Here is an 18551-nt window from a genome sequence, read left to right as displayed (position 1 = left end):
CCGATTCTGACTGACGAACCTAGCACACAAACCCCGACGAACCTGGACACCGACGAGCCTAACACGCTCGGATTGGATCAGTGGAGGAGAAGAACACGCTCGTTGGCGCCTGGGTTCGTCGGCGCCTGCGTTCGGTGTTGCTGGGTTCGTTTTGCTGGGTTCGCTGGGTTCCTGTGGGTTTTTTGGCGCATGGCACTTCTGTGGGTTCGTCCGTGGGGGGTTTTTTGGACAAAGAAATCGACCACAGAGGAGTCGTTTTCAATACAAAGAAAACGACTCCAGTAGAGTCGTTTTCTTTGTATTGAAAACGACTCCTCTGTAGTCGATTTCTATGTAGAAAAAAGAGGAGTCGTTTTCAATACAAAGAAAACGACTCCAGTAGAGTCGTTTTCTTTGTATTGAAAACGACTCCTCTGTAGTCGATTTCTATGTAGAAAAATTGAATATAATGGACTTGATTTCTTTACTTACATAGTCTTCTACAGTCGAATTGTTAGAATGCAATATGTTTGAAACGTTGCCTAACTAATAATATTGTTTGGGTTTTATAGTTATTTTATAAAAAAATCCCAAACCAAGTGTCCCCAAACTCCAAAAAGCTGTGACTGTGTCAACACCCCCACCAAAAATGAAGGCCATAGTGATAACCAGTCCAGGAGGCCCCGAAGTGCTGAAAATACAAGAAGTTGATGAACCCCAAGTCAAAGACGATGAGGTTCTCATCAAGGTCGAGGCCACAGCGCTGAACCGTGCTGATACGTTTCAGAGGAAAGGTGTGTATCCACCACCCAAGGGTGCCAGTGAGTACCTTGGTCTTGAATGTTCTGGGACCATTGAAGCTGTTGGCAAAGCCGTTTCCAAATGGAAAATCGGCGATCAGGTAAGGTTTTTGTGAGAGTTTGTTCATTTCTTTCTTGGGTTTTGTGTGTGTGATGGGTTTTTTTGGGTGCTCTGTTTGGTTGATGAGAAAATGAGAAGGAAAAATGGAATATTGGGTGTGTTTAAAGGTCGAAAATTTAAGGGAAGTATTTGAATTCTGTTTGGTTGAGGTTTAGTGGGTTTTTCTTTTTCTTAGAATAATGTTTTGAAAGGTTTCATGTAATGAAGAATCTGAGACACTACCCATAAATTAGTTTTGTTTGGTTAATGGTTAGTATTTATGATAATTGAATATAATTCTCCTTGGAATTTGGAAAGATAATATGATTGTGCTAATTTGATCAATTTTGACTTGTTTGAATTTAAATGGGAAACATAATGTATTGCACTTAAGAAATTGTACCTTTTTTTTTTTTTTTGATAAGAAAGAAATTGCACCTAAGTTTTGTTCATATGATAAATTATTGATGGTCCAAAAAACTTAAGTTATGAGATGATGAATGTAATCATTTAACTAATATTGCAACACTCCTCTCATGTGCGGGTCGAACGGTTTATATTTTAAATGGAAGGTTGAGTGGAGACGTTCTCAAACTACTTATTATGATGCCATGATAAATTACTGATCGCGCTGAAAGCTTAAGTTATTAGAAAATGGTAAATTTAATCATTTAACTATTATTCTAACAATATATATCATTCACATGTTCCTCGGACTTTTCTGGTTCATTTTGTATTTTACAGTACTTTAATTGTGGTGAAGAAAGTTATGACCAAGGATTCAAGGCTTTGTGTGTCTTTATAGCTTAAAATTGAGAAGAGAAAACAGATAGGGAAATTAGATTATTTTATCAGATACAGTAATGTAATTATAAGTTAAGGGAAGTATCTGAATTCAGCTTGGTTGAGGTCTAGTGGGTTTTTCTTTTTTCTTTGAATAATGTTTTGGAAGGTTTCATGTAATGAAGAATCTGAAACAAAACCCATAAATTAGTTTTGTTTGGTTAATGGTTATTTATGATAATTGAATATAATTCTCCTTGGAATTTGGAAAGATAATGTGATTGTGCTATTATGATCAATGTAGACTTGTTTGAATTTAAATGGGGAACATAATGTATTGCACTTAAGAAATTGTACTTAAGTTTTGTTCATATGATAAATTATTAATGGTCCAAAAAGCTTAAGCTATAAGATGAAGAACTTGATCATTTAACTAATATTGCAACACTCCTCTCATGTGCAGGTTGAACTTAATCATTTAACTAATATATATCATGCACATGTTCCTTGGACTTTTCTGGTTCATTTTGTATTTTACAGTGCTTTAATTGTGGTGAAGAAAGTTATGGCCAAGGATTTAAGGCTTTGTGTGTCTTTATAGCTTAAAATTGAGAAGAGAAAACAGATAGGGATATGAGATTATTTTATCAGATGCAGTAATGTAATTATAAGTTAATGGGTTTAGAGACGCAACACCAAAACTCTTTGGTAGGCCAGCTACTTGTTAAGCCTTATAATACTATTCTTCCATCAAAATGATGCAATGCTTTTTTGTTAATATAAATCAGAGTATATGAGAGTTGAGCCACTGTAGAGTGGTTCTTTGATGGTGCTTACAGGTAGAGTTGGCCTTTTCACATGATTGAATAGCAGTAGTACACTATCAAATTAACTAGTCATAATATTATAGGTATGTGCTCTTCTTAGTGGAGGAGGGTATGCCGAGAAGGTTGCTGTTCCAGCTGGACAAGTTCTTCCTGTGCCACCTGGTGTTTCTCTCAAGGATGCTGCTAGCTTACCTGAGGTGGCATGCACTGTTTGGTCAACTACTTTTATGATGAGTCGGCTATCTGCTGGGGAAACATTTTTGGTAATTTCTAAGCCAACTTTCTCCAATTTCACTTTATGATTACGTAGCATAATTTATGGTCCCAATCATAAATGGTTCAAAATCACTGGAACCATCTTGTGCAGCTTTTTTTTTTTTGTTAAATATTATAATACACAATTTTCTTTTAAATTTTTTCGTTCCCACATGAAATCTGAAATGTCTATGGTAACAACATATGTGATTGATAGTATTAACCACTGTGTATGATACATGCTCTAAACGATAATTTCTATCTTTTTTGACTTTATCAAGATGGTGCCTCCAATGTGTAACTGATTAATATTAAATTTTCAGGTTCATGGGGGCTCAAGTGGTATTGGCACATTTGCAATTCAGATGGCGAAATACCATGGGGCAAGAGTGTTTGTTACTGCAGGTCCAGTGTCACTTTTCTTCTGATGCATAAGTTTAATGTCCATATATTCATATATTTTTAGATTGTTAATGGCAGGAAGTGATGAAAAATTAGCTGTTTGCAAGGATCTTGGGGCTGATGTGTGCATCAATTACAAGACAGAGGACTTTGTTAAAAGGCTAAAGGAAGAAACAGGTGGAAAAGGTATTTTCTTTAATATTGAAAAATCTTTCCTCAATGTTTATAGAGATTGATGTTTTTATTATTATTCTTTTTGCAATGATTATTAGGTTAATAACTAACTAAATGTTCAATGGCAGGAGTTGATGTTATTCTAGATCATATTGGAGCATCCTACTTAAAGCAAAACCTTGAGGGCTTAAATTTTGATGGGAGGCTTTTTATTATTGGAACTATGGGTGGCTCTGTTACAGAGATCGATCTTCGTGCTCTTCTTTCGAGGCGCCTCACAGTGCAATGTATGACACTTGATATCAGGTCTTAGTACCATAGCTTTGGAGTTGGATAAATTTGTTATCTCTCATTCTTTTTTGTTTTAAGTTATATAATACGTACAACTGCTGAATCATTCAACCATTTCAGATGTCATGTTTTACTTCTTACATATGAATATATTTCTGTCATGATAATGATTTATGACATATATATTGATATATGGGAAGTAAAACATGACATCTGAATTGAGGCTCTGTGTTGGAATGTACGATCTGTGTAAACCGAGCTGTATAATATTGATACTGGGTAAACTTACTGACCAACAATGCTATGGTAAATTTTTTGAAGGATGCACCATCACTAGAATGTGAATGTTGCTGGGTTCGAAGAAAATTATGCCTTCAAGGGGGAAACTCTATTTACCGTAAATTACTTTCTAAGTTGGAGTTTGGAAAAACATCTCTAGATCACATTCTAAGTTCTGGAAATTGTTGTTGGCTGTTCCTAACAAGTATGTCCAGTATGAGTGTTTTTCTTTTTAGGTTGAGAAAAAGTGTGGAGCGGGATCAGAAAACGTGTCCAAAACATGAAGTATTTCATTCTAATTTCTGGAAATAGTTGTTTGGCAGTTCCTATTAAGGATTTCCTGTATAAGTATACTTCTTTTTGGGTTGAGGAAAAGGAGAGGGAGGATGAAAAAATCTATCCAAAACATAAAGGAATTAAGGTTCCCTAATGTTTTCACAATAAATGAACCTCTTTAATTTTGGCTCTGAAGACTTTTCCCAATTTTTTGTCCATCTTTTTGTTAGGATTCTTTCTGCATTCATAATTATGCAAATTCTCTCACATCTTTTTTTATCCTTTAATTATTTGACATGTATCTGTTTTACATTTCATCCTGCATATCTACTATGGATAGTTCCAAATTTGATGGCAAAAGTAATTTTGTATAGATAAATGTCCTATTGAGAAGTGTTTTTTTCCCCCTGATTATAAACACTTTCCTAGTATATGCTTTTTTTTTCCCTGCATATAATTATTGTCTTCTTCTTTTTTCTTTTTTATTGTATGTAGCGGCTGGCTTGCGATACAGGAGTACAGAAAACAAAGCAGTGATTGTTAGTGAGGTTGAGAAGAATGTTTGGCCTGCAATTGTGGCAGGCAGGGTGAAGCCAGTGATATACAAGTATTTCCCATTATCGGAAGCAGCAGAGGCTCACCAGCTCCTGGAATCTAGCGTTCATATTGGAAAGATACTGCTCGTTCCTTGATTTTGCGGATATTCTTGTGGCTCACATGGTTGATATGGTTATAAGACCTTTTGCATATATGTTGTGGCAATGCTTATGTTGTGGCAATGCTTTTATATGTATCTTTTGTCTTGTAATTTGGGAACAAAGCAACTTAATTGCAATGGATTTTGGACGTTCTATGTTACCTACCTACGTTGAATAAATTGAATTTGTGCTTTCTAATAGTAGCAAATGACATGATTGAATCTAGTTCATATTTTAAAGTTCAATAAGCTATTTAAGGGTATGTTGGGCGAAAAAAGAGGAGAGAAAATAGTCGGGTGTAGTTTTTTTTTTTTTTTTTTCTTCTATTTGATTGTAATTAGCTCAATCGATAAAACTTCTTAACCTTGAATAAGGGAATTTTACTGTACCTATACAAAAAATAAAAAATGAAAAAAGACATGGCCGGTTGTTTTCCAATCGGTCCCACAAATACAAATTTTCCTAATTAATGAGAGAATGGAAAGGAACATAAGCTAGCCAAGCTCATCCATTCCAATGTCTCTTTAGTCTTTACTGGCCAGAAAATTATGAAACTCCTCCAATTTGCAACCATGCTTTGCAAAAAGAGTATTAGACAAAAATTCTGCACACAGGGAATGTGATCTAACCATCTTTCATAAAAGACGGAAGAAGATGGTAATGTAAATAATGGCCCTTCAAACGGAAAGAAGGAAAAAGCAAAAATGAGAAGTAATAGAGAGAATTACAATGAGCTACTACCCCTCACCTCCATAGCCAAACCCATCACCATCAATAAGCTTTACTATTTTTACGCAATGTCAATATTTTGCACGCATCAGCTAATATCATGTTGTGTTTTCAAAACATAATTTTATATCATTTTATGTGATGGAAGTGTGCAGCAAGAGTGTGTAACTAGGATTTAGCCTTTTACGAAATTTCCACTCTTATCCATGAGTGTGAGTGTGTTCTGTAAAGTGCACTAATCAGTGCTCGTTAGTCGTTACCTTTAGCCAAATGAGTGTGTCCAAGACTCCAAACTCGAAAGCTGTGTGTAAAGTCAACGCCCAAAAAATGAAGGCAATGGTGATATCCAGTCCGGGGTGGCCAGAAGTGCTGCAACTACAAGAAGTGGATGAGCCGGAACTCAAAGACGATGAGGTTCTCATCAAGGTCGAGGCCTCAGGGCTCAATCAGGCTGATACGGTTCAGAGGAGTGGCGCGTACCCACCACCCAAGGGTGCCAGTCACTACCTTGGTGTTGAATGTTCTGGGACCACCCTGGCCCTTGGTAAATCCGTTTCCCGCTGGAAAATCGGTGATCAGGTCTATTATTTTCATTTCCCATGTTCATTTTATGAGTTTTTACTTTCTCTTGGAATGAGAAGGAAAAATGGAATATTGGGTTTGTTAATGTTAGTTGGTCAAGTTTAGCTCCAAACATTTCGGGTTATTTTTTTCAATCCATTATGTGCCGATTACAAAACTATATATGAGTATTATTTAAGTTATATGATTTATTAAAAAGTTTATGTGACTAAAACTACATATGTATAGTTTCTTTAGTTACAATATAATTGGTTAGAAAAAGATGGCTCTAAAATGGTTAACCTCTCCATTTGTTTTCGAAGACTCATTTTTCTGGAAAACATTTTCTAGAAAAGTTGTCTCGTGTTTGGTTGTGACCTTGAAAATGAGCTAGAAAATACTTATGTGGGTGGAATTTATTTGTGATGGTTTGTTGAGTATGTGATAGTCCCGAAAACGTTTTACGTCTGCCATATTGGGGTCGTTTTCTGTTGACCATGAAAAACGTTTTTCTACTATTTACATTTTCTGATCTGACTTCGAAACCTGTCTCAACTTTACGTTACAATTAAAAGTTATAAGAAGTCAAAAATCTCAGGTGTTGCATCCCACTTCTTGGTAGGTCAGCCACTTATGTTAATGCAATGCTTCTTTGTTCTAATAAATCAGAGTATAGGAGAGTTGAGCACTGTAGTATGGTTCTCTTACAAATAGAGTAATCATTTTAACATGATTGAATTGTATAAGTACACTGTATCAAATTAACTAGTCGTGGTGTGTGTGTGTGTGTATATATATATATATAGGTATGTGCTCTTCTTAGTGGAGGAGGGTATGCCGAGAAGGTTACTGTTCTGGCTGGACAAGTTCTTCCTATCCCACCTGGTGTTTCTGTCAAGGATGCTGCTAGCTTACCGGAGGTTGTATGCACTGTTTGGTCAACTGTTTTTATGATGAGTCAGCTATCTGCAGGGGAAACATTTTTGGTAATTTCTGAGCCTTTACGATTATTTAGTGCAATTTATGGTCCAATTTACAAATGGTTTGATAATTTATGTACAATACAAAGTTAAAATGATAATTTCTATCTTTTTTCTTTGTTGCAACATGGTGTCTCCAATGCAAAACTGATGAATATTAAAATTCAGGTTCATGGGGGCTCAAGTGGTATTGGTACATTTGCAATTCAGATAACTAAATACTATGGAGCAAGAGTGTTTGTTACTGCAGGTCCAGTATCACTTTTCTTCTAATACATAAATTTGGTTTCCAAGTATTCATACATTCTTAGATTGTGATTGGCAGGGAGTGATGAAAAATTAGCTGTTTGCAAGGATCTTGGGGCTGATGTGTGCATCAATTACAAGACAGAGGACTTTGTTAAAAGGGTGAAGGAAGAAACAGATGGAAAAGGTATTTCCTTATATTAAAACCTCACTTTTCCTCAATTTTTATAGAGATTAATGTTTTACATTATTCGTTTTGCAATGATTATTAGGTGATAAAAAAAAGAACAACTAACTAAATGTTCAATGACAGGAGTTGATGTTATTCAGGATCATATTGGAGCATCCTACTTAAAGCAAAACCTTGAGAGCTTAAATTTTGATGGGAGGCTTTTTATTATTGGAACTATGGGTGGCTCTGTTACAGAGGTCGATCTCCGTGCTCTGCTTTCGAAGCGCCTCACAGTGCAATGTATGACACTTGATATCAGGTCTTAGTACCATAGCTTAGGAGTAGAATGAATTTGCTATCTCTCATTCATTTTTGTTTGAAGTTTATATACGTACAACTGCTGAATCATTTAACCATTTCAGATGTCATGTTATATCAATATATTTCTGTCATGATCATTCAACCATGATCATGACAGAAATATATTCATTTATGGGAAGTAAAACATGGCATTTGAAATGTAGCTCTTTGTGTTGGAATGTATGATCTGTGTAAACCGAGCTACATAATATAGATACTAGGTAAACTTATTGACCAACAATGCTATAGTAAATTATTTGAAGGATGCACCATCACTAGAACGTGAACATTGCTGGGTACCAAGAAAATTATGCCATCAAGGGGTTACTGTATTTACCATAAATTACTTTCTAAGGAGGAGTTTAGAAAACCATCTCTAGATCACATTCTAAGTTCTGTAAATTGTTGTTGGCTGTTCTTAACAGGTATGTCCAGTATGAGTATTTTTCTCTTTAGGTTGAGAAAAAGTGTGGAGGGGGGATCAGAAAATGTGTCCAAAACATGAAGTGTTTCGTTCTAAGTTTTGGAAATCGTAGTTTGGAAGTTCCTATAAAGGATTTCCTGTATGAGTATTTTTAACTTTGGGTTGAGGAAAAGGAGAAGAGAGGGAGGGGGGAGGGAGGATGAAAAAATCTATCGAAAACATGAAGGAATTCAGGTTCCCTAATGTTTTCACAATAAATGAACCACTTTAATTTAGGCTCTGAAGACTTTTCTTGATTTTTGTCCATATTGTTAGGATTCTTTTTGCATTCACAATTATGCAATTTTATTCTCTCATCATCTTTCATTATCCTCTAATTAGTCATCATGTTTCTATTTTACATTTCATGTTGCATTACTGCTATGTATAGCTCCACATTTGATGGTAAAAGTCATTTTGTGTGGATAAACGTCATATTGAGAAGTGATTTTTTCCCGAGTAAATACTTTCTCAATGCTTTTTTTCAAGCATATAATACTCTCTCTCTCTCTCTCTCTCTCTCTCTCAATATTGTATGTAGCGGCTGGCTTGCGATACAGGAGTCCAGAAAACAAAGCAGTGATTGTTTGTGAGGTTGAGAAGAATGTTTGGCCTGCTATAGTTGCAGGCAGGGTGAAACCAGTGATATATAAGTATTTCCCACTATCTGATGCAGCAGAGGCTCACCAGCTCATGGAAAGCAGTGGTCACATTGGAAGGATACTGCTTGTCCCTCAATTCAGTGGATGATCTTGTGGCTCAGATGGATGATGATATGGTTTTAAGACCCTGTGCATATATTTGTGGCAATGCTTTTATGTGTTATAGTCTTGTAACTTGGGAACAAAGCAAGCTTAACGGTAATGGATTTTGGATGTTCAGATTTACCTACCTACTTTGAATATATAAAAAAATCCTGTGGAATTGAGTTGTGCTTTCTAATATTAGCAATGACATTATTGAATCTAGTTCCTATTTTAAAGTTCAATAAGGACTTTAAGGATATGTTTGGTTTGGGTGAAAAGAGAGGGAAGAATATGGTTGGCTGCTGGTTTTTCCTCTATTTGGTTGGACTGAAAAGGGGTGGAAAAAGGGAAGACCAGGTGTTTGCCAATCGGGTCTAATACAAATCTGCCTAATGAATGAGAGAAAACGGAAAGGAAAATAAGCTAGCCAAATGAAATATCAAATTTTTCCTACCCGTTAAAAATGTCTCTTTAGTCTTTACTGGCCGAAAAATTATCAAACTCCTCCATTTAGCAACCAAGCTTTGGACACAGAGTATTAGATAGCAAAAAAAATTGCACACAGGGTATGTGATCTAACCATCTTTCAGAAAAGAAAGAGGGAAGATGGTAAACTTAGACAATGACACTACAAGTGGAAGGAAAGACAAAATGCAAAAATGGGATGCAACAGAGAGAAATACAATTAGCTGCTAGCCCTCACCTCCATTGCAAATCCCATCACTGGCAAGAAGCTTTACAATTGCACCTTCAAATGTAGATTCCCACCACCCAAAATGATGCCACGAATGCCATGTAGGATTTTCTATACTCCATATACGTGGCTTGCCACATAGGAGTCTTTTTACTTGCCCTACTGTTAAACATCAATAAACACAAACCTTCAAATTATTGGTTTAATTTGCAGCTAAGTGGTTCTCCAATAAGTTGAAAGAAAAAGGAGGATGCAAGACACTATATGAAATAGAAATTGTAAATATATCTTGCTTATAAGTTCAAATAAAAGGGAGTACAAAATATAGAAGTAAAAAACCTTGTAAAATTGGAGATTGACTGGCTTAAAAAGCTTATTTTGGTTGTGACACCTAGACTAATCAGAGCATATCAAGAAAACTGTCCGAAGCACCAAAGTGTCTTGTGAGTTGTGATCAAGGATCTGTTTGCTTTGATTTCTCCTCTAAAGCAGTAATTGAAACATTCAAGCACTGCAAAGAACTTCGAGTGCTAAGCTTTTTAGCACTTGAGGGCATGGGTCACTAAATTTAGTAGTGGAGATTGGGATTGCACACCCTTCCTGGCCAATGCAAGCCTGCAAATCCTCAATATGTGAGAATCAATACTAAGCAAATAATTCAGAAGACAAGCTTAGGCTGAAGTGAGATAGGCTGCTCGTACACTCTATATCATACTCTAGTCAGGTTCCAAATCTATGTTCTTATATCCATATCTATATGCTATATATAAAAATAGAAGTGTAACATTTAATGTTACTATACTCTAATTGTGCCACATTATCTACCACAACATCAGTAGCATTATCATTCTTTTCTTATTTATTTTATACTCCTTTTTTTTTTTTTCCAATATTATATAAATGAATAGATGAAATTCACACATTCATCTTGAGCTTGGATGGTTTTAACTATACATATATCTTTGCCTTTATAAATTAATCTAATTTAATTTAGAAGTTTATAACTAAAAATTGAAATGAATGAAGAATCAAAAAATTTGCCAATAAATATTCATCTACTTTGATTTAGATGTTTATAACTAAACATTGAAATCAATGAAGAATAAAAAGTAAAAGATATTTTCTATACATATTCATCTTAGGTGGTTTTAATTTTACATATGACTTTGCCTTTACATATTCATCTACTTCAATTCGATGTTTATAACTGGATAATGAAATCAATGAAAATATTGTTTATAAAAAGGTATTTACAAATCCTGCTTAATATTTGATGGTGGAGATGATACAACCTGTTGGAACATTTTAATATTAATTAATTAAAATTGATTTATATTCAACATAAATGTAAAGATGTGGAAATTAATATAGAAGATGAGGAGTTAGTGAAAATGTTTAATCTCACATTAAAAAGGAGAGAGACTATTTTATTTTTTTTAATTGTGGTGATTAATGGGCTAATATGAATTGATTCAGATATTGGGCTAGAAACGTGCGCAAAGAGAAGGTGAAGGGAGGAGGTGAGGTTATACCCTCGTTGTTCTATCCTTAATTAATTATTATGTGTTCTTTGATGCAAGTATTTTTTTTTCTTCACAATGTTGAATGCTTTTAACGAATGGTGTTTATTGTTGACCTAAGTAGGGAGAAAATTAGATTATAATGTGTCTTATTTCATGTTTTAGTTAGGTTTTTCCTTAATTAATTATTATGTGTTCTTTGATGCAAGTATTTTTTTTTTGTGGTTATTTTCTTTACAATGTTGAATGCTTTTAATGAATGGTGTTTATTGTTGACCTAAGTAGAGAGAAAATTAGATTATAATGTGTCTTATTTCATGTTTTAGTCAGGTTTTAATTTATTTTGTATAACAAGATGTTGATGAACAATTTGTGCAGTTAAAGAAAATGGTCTACACAAATTAATTTTGAGCAATTTCCTCATCGTGTTTAAATATTTTGTTTGAAAAATTAGTAGCAAATTGTATGCCTTTGTCATATGATATTCCTAGATGTGTAAGTGATTTTTTTAAGTATTTTATTTTGGTCATCATCTTCCTTAATTCATTATTGTCTTCTTTGAGATTTTTAAGAAAATAAATTTATTTTTTGGGTTAAAAATTTATTCATTTTTATGATATATATATTTTTAAATTCCTTACCTTTTTTTCCCCTTTGGAATTGAACTTTAGGTTTTGTGTGTGTGTGTGTGTTTAAATGAATAAGAGTTACAATTATAGTGTATAAAGTCACAACTAACACTCTTGGGATCTGCTTATTTTTATTGCATTACTTCAAAACCTTGCTAAAATTTTTGAATTTAATCATGCATTCTCAATGAGAAAAACAACAAAGATTCCAAAACATACTAAAGTTTTTTTGCTCCCTAATTCTTTCTTCTTGTCTCTTATTCCAACTTCAATCTTAATGTCACATGAGAGGAGTGGTAGTAAATATTTTTGCATTTAGGTTTTGACTGGTAGTTTGTTGAGTTTTATCAATTTTTGAGATATATTTTCGGTGTTTTGGATTGTAGGAAGAAAAAATTTGGGTCTGAGAAATTTTTTTTTAGTGAAGGGTTTGAGAAAGTTAGTATAGTACTAAAAGAATAATTTCCAATTTCCAATTTCAGACATTCTTTTTAATGATGCACAAAATGTTATAAATAACTATCATTAAGAAATGAATATATTCCCTAACTTACCTTTTGAATTCTTGAGAAATGTAGGGGCTCCATTTGTGAAGGATCCCCAACAATACATTTCTTAGAGAGTAGGACGAAGGGCTAGGTGCTAACCGGCTTGCCGCGGGTCCTCCGGGACCTTTCTTCCTAGAGGGGTATTAACCCAGTTCTTCTTGACTTGGGGTTGCTCCTCGGCCCTTGTCCGAGGAGGCCCCCCTTCTCAAGAGGGGCTCCTAGCATTATATATCTCCTTCGGTTGATCCTGGCCTTACAACTGTCGATCATCCAGGCCACCGCTTAAGAACTTGTCCCATCAGCCACGTTCCCACCCATACTGTGGGTCGCAGCACCCAAGGTTGCGCTGTTCAGTGGTCTTATCCGCATTAATGTGGCCTGAGGAGTCAGAAAAATACATTAAGTGTGGATGTGACTACCTGTCCTGGGTTTGTCCCCTTCCGGGAATTAGACTAGGTATGCCGAGGAAGGGGGTGTCCTCAGCATGGGTCCAAAAAGGGCTAAAACCCTTAGACAACAGCCTGGGAGAATCGTCCCTCCTCGGCATGGGCCTTGGGCCAGCCTAAAGGTGGGCCGAGGCTGCCAGGCCCACAGGCCCCACAATAGCCCCTCAAAATCCTGCTGCACGCTCCCTCGGACGGGGAGGAGGGTTTTGATAACCACGGCCCTCATGTTCCGGAAGGCCTTCCGCTAGCTGGTCCTTCCACGAATAGTTAGTTTGACGCTTAAATTCTTTGGTAAGTAGTTAGTTTCCCCATAGGACTGAGTCCGAGGACCATGCAGTTCCCTGGTTCTGTCTAACACTCTTTTCTTCTATAAGTATCTAGTTTCCCCATAGGTTTGGGTCTTTAGACCATGCAATACCTTGGTTCTGTCTGATACCCAGGTATAATTGCGTGGTTAGTTTCCCCATAGGCTTGAGTCCGAGGACCATGCAAGGTCTTGGTTCTGTCTAACACTCTTTTCTTCTGTAAGTATCTAGTTTCCCCATAGGTTTGGGTCTTTGGACCATGCAATACCTTGGTTCTGTCTAGTACCCAGGTATAATTGCGTGGTTAGTTTCCCCATAGGCTTGAGTCCGAGGACCATGCAAGGCCTTGGTTCTGTCTAACACTCTTTTCTTCTGTAAGTATCTAGTTTCCCCATAGGTTTACCTTGGTTCTGTCTGATATCCAGGTATAATTGCGTGGTTAGTTTCCCCATAGGCTTGAGTCCGAGGACCATGCAAGGCCTTGGTTCTGTCTAACACTCTTTTCTTCTGTAAGTATCTAGTTTCCCCATAGGTTTGGGTCTTTGGACCATGCAATACCTTGGTTCTGTCTAGTACCCAGGTATAATTGCGTGGTTAGTTTCCCCATAGGCTTGAGTCCGAGGACCATGCAAGGCCTTGGTTCTGTCTAACACTCTTTTCTTCTGTAAGTATTTAGTTTCCCCATAGGTTTGGGTCTTTGGACCATGCAATACCTTGGTTCTGTCTAGTACCCAGGTATAATTGCGTGGTTAGTTTCCCCATAGGCTTGAGTCTGAGGACCATGCAAGGTCTTGGTTCTGTCTAACACTCTTTTCTTCTGTAAGTATCTAGTTTCCCCATAGGTTTGGGTCTTTGGACCATGCAATACCTTGGTTCTGTCTAGTACCCAGGTATAATTGCATGGTTAGTTTCCTCATAGGCTTGAGTTCGAGGACCATGCAAGGCCTTGGTTCTATCTAACACTCTTTAAGTAGGAGTTCGTCCTCGGCTCTGAGAGTCTTGCTTTTGGTGTAACGATGTCCTCGGACTGTTTACTGGGAGCGGTTTTTCCTCAGGTCGGACTGTGATCTCACACGTGACGTTGACCTCGCCTTCAGTTCGTGTTCCCCATCTTTTTAGTTTACGAGGCGTCTCTTGGCCATTCGTGCCCCGCGCTTGACGTTTCGGTGCGCGAGACGCGTCTTCATTAATGTCCTCGTGAATTAACACAAATCCGGCGGTTTGCAATCCCCTTGGAATTTGGTAAGAATTAATTCCGCTGATAATCCCTCCTTCGAACTCTGTGTGGCTCAACTCCCACCGGTTTTCGCCTTCTATATAAGGCTTTCTGGGGGGAATGTTTCTCCTCATTCCATGGACTTTCCACCGCAACCAGAAATACGTCCTTTCACCTCCCTGAGCCCCTTTAACACCACTGCCAGGATTGTGACCAAAGTTGGGAGATATGGGGTCAAGGGCCGCCGTGGCCGCAGCCCCCACTGGGCTTCCGGCGCGGCAGAGTCTAGGCGTAACACTGGCAGTGCCGTATGGGGTGGCCAGGAGGGACGTCGCTGAAGTACCTAACGTCTCTCCTCGGAGCGCACCTTCGACGGAGGAGACACGCGAACTCATGTCATGGCTGGTGCCCGAGTGTTGCCGTCTCCGACGGCCAACGCTCGTGAGGATTGGAGAGGGTCAAGGAAACATCACGGGGGAGGGCGTCCTGGTGCCCCTGCGTCTGCTCCTCGCTTTGTTCAAGCTTCCGCCTCAAAGCGAGCCAGCCCTAGCCCTCTTCCTCGCTTTTATTGTCAAGTTCTCCCATTCTCTTGATGTCAATAAAAGCACGGGTTGACACTTCCCCCTCCCCTTAGCTAGTTCTAGAATCGGTCCGCCTGGGCCTCTGATTGTAGGATTAGTTTGTAGATATGCTTGTAAAGCACGCCTGCCTGAGCCTCTGATTGTATTTTGTACTTTTCTTTTATGAAATAATATCAAACTTTCTTCCTTTGCTGTCAAATCTTCTATCTCCAACTTTTTCCTTTCTGCAATGTTTGTTTGGTAGTTTTTTTTTTCTTTTTTTTTTTTGCATCACCACCGATCTTCCGTAGAATGATTATTTAGAACAACCGCCTGTTGCGCCGGCCAGCGCGCTAACCCTTCCCACAGACGGCGCCAATTGTAGGAGCTCCATTTGTGAAGGATCCCCAACAATACATTTCTTAGAGAGTGGGACGAAGGGCTAGGCGCTAACCGGCTTGCCGCGGGTCCTCCGGGACCTTTCTTCCTAGAGGGGTATTAACCCAGTTCTTCTTGACTTGGGGTTGCTCCTCGGCCCTTGTCCGAGGAGGCCCCCCTTCTCAAGAGGGGCTCCTAGCATTATATATCTCCTTCGGTTGATCCTGGCCTTACAACTGTCGATCATCCAGGCCACCGCTTAAGAACTTGTCCCATCAGCCACGTTCCCACCCATACTGTGGGTCGCAGCACCCAAGGTTGCGCTGTTCAGTGGTCTTATCCGCATTAATGTGGCCTGAGGAGTCAGACAAATACATTAAGTGTGGATGTGACTACCTGTCCTGGGTTTGTCCCCTTCCGGGAATTAGACTAGGTATGCCGAGGAAGGGGGTGTCCTCAGCATGGGTCCAAAAAGGGCTAAAACCCTTAGACAACAGCCTGGGAGAATCGTCCCTCCTCGGCATGGGCCTTGGGCCAGCCTAAAGGTGGGCCGAGGCTGCCAGGCCCACAGGCCCCACAAGAAATATTATATTTTTTTTCATTTTGGTACAATAGAAATTATTTGACCATATATATTGAGCAACAATGGTGATTCTAAGAATTTTTTCTAGGGTGGTAATTAAGAAACTTAAATCATACAAAATATAATAAAAAGAGAATTTGAATATATTGACATCACCACCAAAACACACACACACACACAAATACATATAGTTTTACCATTTCTTTCTATTGAAATGAAAATTCAACTCTAACTTTAATTTTTGTAGTTGTAATATTTTTGTTGTGTTCATAGCATTATTCTATTAAAAAGAAATTTCTTAATACTTTAATCAATCAATATATATCATATCATATTATATATAATAAAAGTTAGGCTTAGACGCCGTGGTTGCGCCACGTGGCTTCACCAAATTGCAAAAATTTTAATAAATTTTTAGATTTTAAGAATAGATATATATATACATATTTTTTGTATAAATATAACAAATCAAGTAATGAAAGAATGTAGCATTTGATTTACAACAATAACAGTTGTGTCTATCTAAAATGTTATCAACAAACCCTAAAATCAAAAAATAGATATATATTTTTTTGTCCTTATCTTTTTCTCCTATAATTTCTAAGTTGATAAAAATTTTAATTTGATTACATTCCAAATTCTTCATATAATCATTTTATTATTAATTTATCTATAATTTCAAAAAAAAAAAAAAAAATTTAGAGTATACGTAGAGTCGTTAAACTAAAGTAGTTAAAGTGAAAGAATTGATGAAATTTTTTTCCTACGTTTCTTTAAAAAACGTAAAAGGAAAAAAAGAAGATAGAATTTGCTTTTTTTTTTTTTTTTTTTTTTTTTTAATTTTATGTCATCTTTTTCCTAATAATAAAGTTAAAAAAAAAAAAAAAAAAAACGTATTGAGTTTCATCTAAACTACTTCTTTTTGTTCATATCTTCTTCACAACCTAAAATTCCCACTATATATAGACACAATTTTTTTGGTGTTTCATTATTTCTACTACGTACTTTACAATTATTTGCTATATCCTTCCTTTCTCCTCTCTGCCCTACCTATAACCTTGCAGGTAATTTTTTTTTCTTTCATCAAATTGAATAGATTTTGTGTATTTGTTGCCTTTTTATTATATATAATATGATTTTTATTAACATGTTTTATAGATAGGTTGAAATTCTATGTTTGATCACACCTTTTAGTGTTTTTTTTTAGAAGTCAATATAGCAAGCAATATTTTTGTATTTTTTAATTTCTTATTACATGATTATTTGTTGTTGGCATCAATATTTTATTATGGATTTAATTTGTTATGGCTTTTGTTTAGTGCTTTGTTCCATGTGATCTATATTCTTTAATTAAAAGCAAAATTTGCTGTCAAACATGAAATTGGATATGAAAGAATTCATCCGTCCAAATTTCTATGTAAGTCTATCTTTACTTAACTCCAATTTTTTTTTAAGTTCAAAATTTTGGATATTTTTTCATTAATGAATTGAGGTTTTGGCTTAATTTTGTTTTCAACCGTTTCAATTATTGAATTAATTATTTTTTTCATGTATAATATTAATATCTGGGTTTTTCTTATGATAATATATATATATATGTGTGTGTGTGTGTGTGTTCTTAAAGGCTAAAACACAATACAATTACAAACATTACTTTAAGTTAGGGTGTTATATTTATTTATTAGTAAGTTAGAATGTTACATTAAGTTAGAGTATTATATTTTTATTTATTATTAATTCAGTTTAGGGTTGATATAACTTATAACCATTTGAATGAAATCAACACTAAAACAAATGATTTAAATATCAAAATAAGAAATAAAAATTAAATTTCATTTAAGTGTACAAGTACAATTTATTTTTTAATCTTAAATTTTGAAATAATTCTTTTTTCATTTTATTTGTTATTAAATTTAATTATATTATCAAAATATTTTTTATTAAGCCTTGCATCGCACGGGCATAATACTAGTATATATATATATATATATAAGTAGAGACCTCATGTGGAGGTGCATGAGGTTCTGCTACGTGGCGCTCTAACTTTGCATTTAGTCTTGATAATTAACTTCTTGCTACTATTCTTCAAAATGTTATAAACTTCATTAAAGGCAGAAGCCCCCATTAAGGTGAAAAATTAGAGCAAATTACAGCCCAAGCTAAGTCTATTAATAATAATAACAATTCTTATCAAAATAATAATAATAATAACACTAAACAGTTGATTGTCCCCACGAATAGATTTTTTTTTTTTTTGGAGAATCAAACCTGGAATAATATTAATAAAAAAAGCGGAGTTCGCCTGAATTATATTGTGGATATGTGGTGGAGCATCTTCCATCCACACAACATAATCTGAAACATTCCTAGCGTATCTAGCTAGACTATGAGCGACCATGAGGGAGGGGGAGTAGAGTAAAGTAGAGTAGATTTAACACAAAATTAGTTTATTTTTAGTTAACTCTACTCTACTCTTCTCTACTCTACTCTCCCTGCTTCGCCACTCCATCCGAACAGGCTAAAGTAATTTAGTAAAGGACATGAAAAGTAA

The 18551-nt window shown here is 36.1% G+C and overlaps 2 protein-coding genes across 2 annotated transcripts; both read left to right on the top strand.

Moving 5' to 3' along the window:
• The first annotated feature begins 561 nt into the window (after nt 1–561).
• LOC112004652 (uncharacterized) lies at nt 562–5064 on the top strand. Its single transcript, XM_024036883.2, has 6 exons — nt 562–880; nt 2573–2752; nt 3068–3149; nt 3225–3332; nt 3449–3607; nt 4662–5064. The coding sequence occupies exons 1-6, from the start codon at nt 629–631 to the stop codon at nt 4856–4858; spliced, it is 978 nt and encodes a 325-aa protein (XP_023892651.1). The 5' UTR covers nt 562–628; the 3' UTR covers nt 4859–5064.
• A 790-nt stretch (nt 5065–5854) lies between these two features.
• On the top strand, nt 5855–9317 carry LOC136071014 (uncharacterized). The gene is made up of 6 exons (XM_065781785.1): nt 5855–6172; nt 6961–7140; nt 7303–7384; nt 7460–7567; nt 7694–7852; nt 8917–9317. Exons 1-6 carry the CDS (start codon nt 5864–5866, stop codon nt 9123–9125), a joined length of 1047 nt encoding a protein of 348 aa, XP_065637857.1. The 5' UTR covers nt 5855–5863; the 3' UTR covers nt 9126–9317.
• Nucleotides 9318–18551: the final 9234 nt, after the last annotated feature.

This window comes from Quercus suber, unplaced genomic scaffold (assembly GCF_002906115.3).
Source record: "Quercus suber isolate HL8 unplaced genomic scaffold, Cork oak 2.0 scaffold_15, whole genome shotgun sequence".
Lineage (NCBI taxonomy): Eukaryota > Viridiplantae > Streptophyta > Magnoliopsida > Fagales > Fagaceae > Quercus > Quercus suber.
Note: the sequence above shows the minus strand (reverse complement) of the source record. Positions and strands in the feature narration are given on the sequence as shown.

Coding starts and splice junctions, on each gene's coding strand:
- LOC112004652 (XM_024036883.2), top strand. CDS start 629: ATGAAGGCCATAGTGATAACCAGTCCAGGAGGCCCCGAAGTGCTGAAA. Junction 881..2,572: donor AATGGAAAATCGGCGATCAG/GTAAGGTTTTTG, acceptor ATAATATTATAG/GTATGTGCTCTTCTTAGTGG. Junction 3,608..4,661: donor GAGGCGCCTCACAGTGCAAT/GTATGACACTTG, acceptor TATTGTATGTAG/CGGCTGGCTTGCGATACAGG.
- LOC136071014 (XM_065781785.1), top strand. CDS start 5,864: ATGAGTGTGTCCAAGACTCCAAACTCGAAAGCTGTGTGTAAAGTCAAC. Junction 7,568..7,693: donor GGAAGAAACAGATGGAAAAG/GTATTTCCTTAT, acceptor GTTCAATGACAG/GAGTTGATGTTATTCAGGAT. Junction 7,853..8,916: donor GAAGCGCCTCACAGTGCAAT/GTATGACACTTG, acceptor TATTGTATGTAG/CGGCTGGCTTGCGATACAGG.